The following is a 6,333-nucleotide window of genomic DNA, read 5'->3' as shown; positions in this document are numbered from 1 at the left end:
CATTGTGTTCAGCCCTGACTGCTCCGTAGTCTCTTCCAATCTGTAAGTTACTCAGTTTCTTCCTGTCTTTTATGATCTTTTCACTTCTGAATGTACTGATCACTTTGTAAAACGTCTTTCAATTTGGGTGTGTCTGGTGTGTTCTCATGATTGGAATGAGGTGATGAATTTTCGGCAGGACCACCACGTAAGGGCTGTTGTGTCATCAATGTACACGAAGTCCATCTTTCTTGCCATGGGTGGTATTGACCTTGTCACATAGAAAAGGTGGTTTCTCCACTGTGAAGTTGTTATTTTTCCTTGTGTAGTTAATAAATATATTGAGGGAGATACTTTGATACTATGGAAATCCTGATACAAACTACTTTAAGTATAAAGAAAGATACACTAGGTTAAAAGTAAAAGGATGGAAGGAGATATCTCAAGTCAATCTAATCAAAAGAAAGCTGGAGTGGCTATATTAATGTCAAAGTGGATTTCAAGTCAAATAATCTAGGAATAAAGAGGAGGGTCATTTCATAAGGTTAAAGGGATCAGTTAATCCTTATAGTGGACCAATTAATGAACGTAATAACATGGACACAGGGTTCCAAAATGTACAAGGTAAAAACTGATAGAACTGCAAGGAGAAACAGACAAATCTATAATTATAGTCAGAGATTTCAACACCTTCTCTCAGTAATTAATAGAGCAAGTAGATAGAAAGTTGGTAATAATATAGAATACTCAGCACAATCAGCCACCTTGACCTCATTGACGTTTACAGAACACTCCACTGAGAAACAGAAAACATATTCAAGTACCCACACAGCAATTACCAACCATATTCTAGGCCAAAAAGTGAATCTCAATAAATTTAAAAGGATCCCAAACATATAGACTATGTTCTTGGATAACGACAGATTTAAATTAATAGTCAATAACAGAAAGATCTCTGGAAAATCCCCAAATATCTGGAAATGAAATACTTGTAAATTCATGGGTCAAAAAAAAAAAAAAAAAAAAAAAAAAGGAAACAATGAAGTATTTCAAACTTAATGAAAACAGAAATACAATATATCAAAATTTCTGGGATGCAGCTAAAGCAGGACTTAAAGGGAAATTTATAGTACTAAAATACCTGTACTAAAAAAGAAAGTTCTCATATCAGTGACCTCAGCTTCCACCTTAAGAAACCAAAACAAACAAACAAACAAACAAAGAAAACAGAGACTGAGAAAGTTAAATCCAACTTAAACAAAAGAAAGAATAAAGAGTAGAGTGGAAGTTAATTCTAAAAAGTGAAACAATAGAAAAATCAATGAAACCAAAAACTGATTCTTTGAGAAGATCAATAAAAGTGAAACCTTCTATTCTGACTGATCAGTAAGAAAAAGAGAGAAGCCATGAAATATCAATATCAGGAATAAGAGGTGACATCACTTCCTACTCTGCAGATATTGAAAGGATAATAAGGGAATACTATGAACAACTTTATATGATACATTCAACAATTTAGGTGAAATGGACAGTTCCTTGAGTGATACAAACTACCAATGTTCACACACGAAAAAAATAACCTCAACAGTCATATATCTATTAAATAATTCAACCATATCTAAAAATAGTACATCATGACCAAGTGGGATTCAACACCTGAAAATCATTCAGTATAATCTACCATATCAACAGACAAAAATGAAAACTCGCAATAGATGCAGAAAAAGCAAATCCAACATCCATTCCTGATTAAAAACTCTCAGCAAACTAGAGAAAGGACAGTCTTTTCAACAGTCCTGAGAAACTGATTCATAGGCACAAAAAATAAACTTTGAATTGTCTCACACCATATACCCAAATTAACACAAAATGGATAATAGACCTAAATGCAAACCCCTAAAACTATAAAATCCTTGTGAATTTGGGTTAGGCAAAGATTTCTTTCTTACATATTACACCAAAAGTATGATTCATTTAAAAAAGTTGATAAATTGGACTTCCTCAAAATTAAAAACTTCTGCTCTTTGAAAAACTGTTGAGAGTGAAAGGACGATCCACAGACTCAGAGAAAATAATTTACAAATCACACATCTGATAAAGGACTTGTATCCAGAATAAAAAGAACTCTCAAAACTCAATAGTAAGAAAACAAACTAGTTAAAAGTGTGTTCCTTAAAGAAGATGGACAGACGGCAAATAAACAGATGAAAAGATGCTCAATATCATTAGCCACCAGGGAAATACAAATTAAAACCACTATTCAGTATACCACTATTAATAGACCTATTAGAATGTCTACCATCCACCAAAACAAACAAACACACAAATAGAATGTCTAAAATTAAAAAGACTGGCTATACCAAGTGTTGGTGAAGATACAGAGCATGCATGGATGGGAATGTAAAATTGTACAATCACTTTGGCAGTTTCTTAAGTTAAATGTATAGCTACCCTATGACCAAGCCACTCCATTCCTAGGTATTTACCCAAGAGAAATAAAGTATTTGTCCAAAGACTTATGCACAATTTTTATATCAGCTTTATTTGTAAGAGACCCAAATGGGAAACAACCCAAATGTCCATGAGCAGGTGAATGGATATACAACTGTGGTACATTCATACAATGGAGTACTACTCAGTACTAAAAGTACTATTGATAAACCCATTAAGAAGCGAGAATTTCAAAATAATTATGCTGAATGAAAGAAGCTAGACAAAAAAGCATATGATTCCATTTACGTAAATTATAGGAAACTCAAGCTAATCTGTAGCCACAGGAAGCAGACGAGTGCTTGCTTGGTGATGGGGGAAGGGCAACATGAGAGAGGGGACACTTTGGGGTATTTATGATGTTGACTGTGGTGCTGGTCTCACAGGTGGACACAAACGTCAAAATGTATCAAATTTTAATAGCTGGATTATTGTACATCAACTGAACCACAACAAAGCTGTTTTTAAAAACACTGAGCATGGCTCAGGTGCAGCTCAAATGACCAATCCTCCCTGGGATGCCAGCACGCACAGGTCCTAAGACACCAGTAGCAGTGCGTGGAGCAGTAGGGATAGCGGGGCAGCAGGGGCCTCAGATGAGCAGAGCGCTAACCCTACTCACCTGTGACACCGGCCCGAGAGGGACGCTCAGCCCGGGCTTCGCTGAAACCGGGCTCCAGGCCCGGACTAGGGGATCCCAGAGGGCGGAGCAGGGGCTGGACCCACCTACGGGCGGGTCCCGTGGCCTCACAGCCCCAACCGCCCCCAGCCCCTGTGACCTGCCTGGTCTCAGAACCAAGACGCGTCTGCCCCTACTGAAAACCCCGCCCCGGCCCGGCAGGCCCCGCCCCCTACCTTCCCACAAAACCGCTCCGGCCTCCTCACATGCCCCGCCCCCGCCCCACCCCTACCTTCCCACAAATCTACTCTGGTCTCTTCGCATGCCCTGCCCCAGGTCCCACCCCGCCTCCGCCCGGCCCCGCCTCCGCCCGGCCACGCCCACCAGAAGCCCCGCCCCCGCCCCGCGGGCCGCGCAGCCCGGAGCGCGGCCTCCCCAGCGAAGCGGGCACGGGCGTGGGCGCAGGGGCCGCGGGGCGTCGCCGCGCCGGGCGTGGTGCCCGGTCGGCTCCAAGAGGCCGCGAGCGGCGCGCAGAGCGGCCTCCGTCCGCTGCGGCGCAGGTAAAGCCCACGCCCCGCCCCGGGAGCTGCCCCGCTGCCCTGTCCATCCCCGCCCGGAGGTCCCGGGGTCTGAGCCCCGCCCGCTGGGCTCTGCGCGGCCCCGCCATCCACGCCCAGCGCGGGCCGCGCGCCCGGGGCTTGCCTGTGTTCTCCCCTCAGCCTTTTTCCAACACGGCTGAAATGGAGGACGACCCTGGCGCGGGCAGCTCCTTCCTGGAGGGCCGGCGGAGCCGCTCCTGACTTATGATCCGATTGAGCGCGCTCCGCCCCGGCAGACCGCCCCGGCGGCCGAGAGCGCCCGCGGCCCGGCCTCCTGCCCACCCTCGCTGAGGGACAGGAGAGCTCTGCCGCCCGGTCCTCGTGGTTCCCAGCCTGGGGAGGGGGTGGGTCCCAGGCCGCCCCCCGCGCCCGCCCAGCTTTTGTGCGGGGAGTGACCAAGCTGGCCCAGGGTCCTCTGACCACTCAGTCCCGGGCCTGCCCCCAGCAAGCGGTCAGCACCTGCTGTCCTCGCTGTTGCGAGATTTTCCCTTGGGCCACATCTCCCGGAAATAAGTTACAGGGCAGACACCCCGCCCACCCCCATGCTCCTGTTTGCCTGTGACATCCTCCCCCACAGTGAACGTGTGCCCGGTTCCCAATAGGACCACCGTGGACAGAGCTGACCCCTCCTCCTCCTCTCTCCCTCGCTCTCTTTCAGAACCGAAAGGGAACACCGCCTTTCCTGGCAGTAAGGAAGAGAATTTGTGTCTGCCTTGGTGATTTCTCGCACAGTGGGGAAGAGAGCAGATCCCCAGGCCTGAGCAGGGAGGAGTGGGCCGTCTGTCCCCAGGCAGAGTCAGGATGGGTCCCTGGGGCAGACAGAGCCCCTTGTCCCTGCTGATCCCCGCCCAAGGGTCTTGCCTCTTCTTCCTCTTCTGCCTGCGCCTTAGCGCCTCCTGCCCGCAGACCTGCCAGTGCCCTGAGCACGCTGGGGCCGTGGCTGTCCACTGCAGTGCACGGGGCCTGCAGGAGATCCCCAAGGACATCCCCGCTGAGGCCGTGCTGCTGAAGCTGGATGCCAACAGAATCTCCCGCATCCCCAATGGAGCCTTCCAGCACCTGAACCAGTTGAGAGAGCTGGACCTGTCTCAAAACGCCATTGAAACTATTGGCCCTGCGGCCTTCTCGGGCCTGGCCGGGGGCTTGCGGCTGCTGGACCTGTCCCACAATCACATCCGAAGAGTTCCGAAGGACGCCCTGGGTAAACTGAGTGCCAAGATCCGCCTGTCTCACAACCCGCTGCACTGCGAGTGTGACCTGCAGGAGGCTCTGTGGGAGCTGAAGCTGGACCCCGATTCGGTGGATGAGATGGCCTGCCACACTGCAGTGCAGGAGGAGCTGGTGGGGAAGCCACTGATCCAGGCTCTGGACTCCGGTGTCAGCTTCTGCAGCGTCCAGCACAAGACTACCGACGTGGCCATGCTGGTCACCATGTTCGGCTGGTTTGCCATGGTCATCACCTATGTTGTCTACTATGTGCGCCACAACCAGGAGGACGCCAGGAGGCACCTGGAGTACCTGAAGTCCCTTCCCAGCGCCCCCATCTCTAAAGATCCCCTCAGCCCGGCGCCCTAGCACTCAGCTGCAGCAGCCCCCAGCCTGCGGTGGCAAGTGGTGACTGATTCGTGCTTTTCATATCCCCCAACAAGGGGGTGATCACAGCCACTGTGCACTTTAGTCTTAAGAGAACTTTCATGTAGCGCATGTAGTAATCCTTCAAGTCAGGTAACTTTGACATCAGGCCCCTTTGACAGGTGAGGAAACCGAGGCTTAGAGAAGTGGTGTGACTTTCTCATGACAACACAATCAGGAAATGTCCCAGTTGGCACTTAAAACCCAGGCCATCTACCATGACGTTCTGTGTTCCTTCCGTTCCACAGGCCACTCCGTGTGGTGACTGCAGGTGGATATGCATTCAGAGGACGAAGGGTCTGTAAGTAGGAGAGTCCACATGAGGAGGTCTGCGTGCACACTCATCTGTTAAGGTGCCGCCAAGTCCTGTGGAGGAGCTGGTCTGCCTTTGTTTACCTAGATCTTCCAGAGTACCTTTGGACACAGATGCATTTGACTTCTTTCCAGAGCAAAGGAACAGAGATCAGGGTTTTCCAGAGAGATAAATGGAATGTGTAGCTCACACTAACCTTTCAACACCCTGTTTATTCTCAGAATGTTTGTTTAGAGTAACTCTCATGCCAAAATGTCAGTCCATGGAGAGGGAGAAAAAAACATTGGAGAAACCTGAGACAGGTCCAGTGTGGACCCTCAGGGTGGTGTCAGTGGCACTGGGCTTCCTGCCACTTGGCCTGGGCCTGGTCAGCGGAAGGCCCTTGACTTGGGTCGCTACCGTGCCTTGCTTTTCTACTCGCTGAACATCGAGGACAGTCTCTTCCAAAGGGCAGGAGGACTGATGTGTGATATTTGAAGGCCAGTCAGTGGGTGCTTCCTTTTCTCCAGCGACAGGAGCTTTCTCTTCACCTTCGCTGCTGGGAATCTCAGAGCTGATTTAGCGCTCGATTTTCTTACCTATATTACTTCACCTTCAGGTTATCTTCAGATGTTATCTCCACCTATGAGACCCTAATTTCTAATTTTATTCTTTACTGTCTTTTTGTATGAGTGTTTATATTTTAAACTACTCGGAATATT

General features: G+C 48.6%; 1 protein-coding gene across 1 annotated transcript; it reads left to right on the top strand.

Annotated features, from left to right (window-relative positions):
- The first annotated feature begins 3,563 nt into the window (after nucleotides 1-3,563).
- Nucleotides 3,564-6,333, top strand: LRRC3 (leucine rich repeat containing 3). The gene is made up of 2 exons (XM_063112846.1): nucleotides 3,564-3,648; nucleotides 4,346-6,333. The coding sequence occupies exon 2, from the start codon at nucleotides 4,489-4,491 to the stop codon at nucleotides 5,260-5,262; it is 774 nt and encodes a 257-aa protein (XP_062968916.1). The 5' UTR covers nucleotides 3,564-3,648; nucleotides 4,346-4,488; the 3' UTR covers nucleotides 5,263-6,333.

Source organism: Cynocephalus volans, chromosome 1 (assembly GCF_027409185.1).
Source record: "Cynocephalus volans isolate mCynVol1 chromosome 1, mCynVol1.pri, whole genome shotgun sequence".
Classification (NCBI taxonomy): Eukaryota; Metazoa; Chordata; class Mammalia; order Dermoptera; family Cynocephalidae; genus Cynocephalus; species Cynocephalus volans.
Note: the sequence above shows the minus strand (reverse complement) of the source record. Positions and strands in the feature narration are given on the sequence as shown.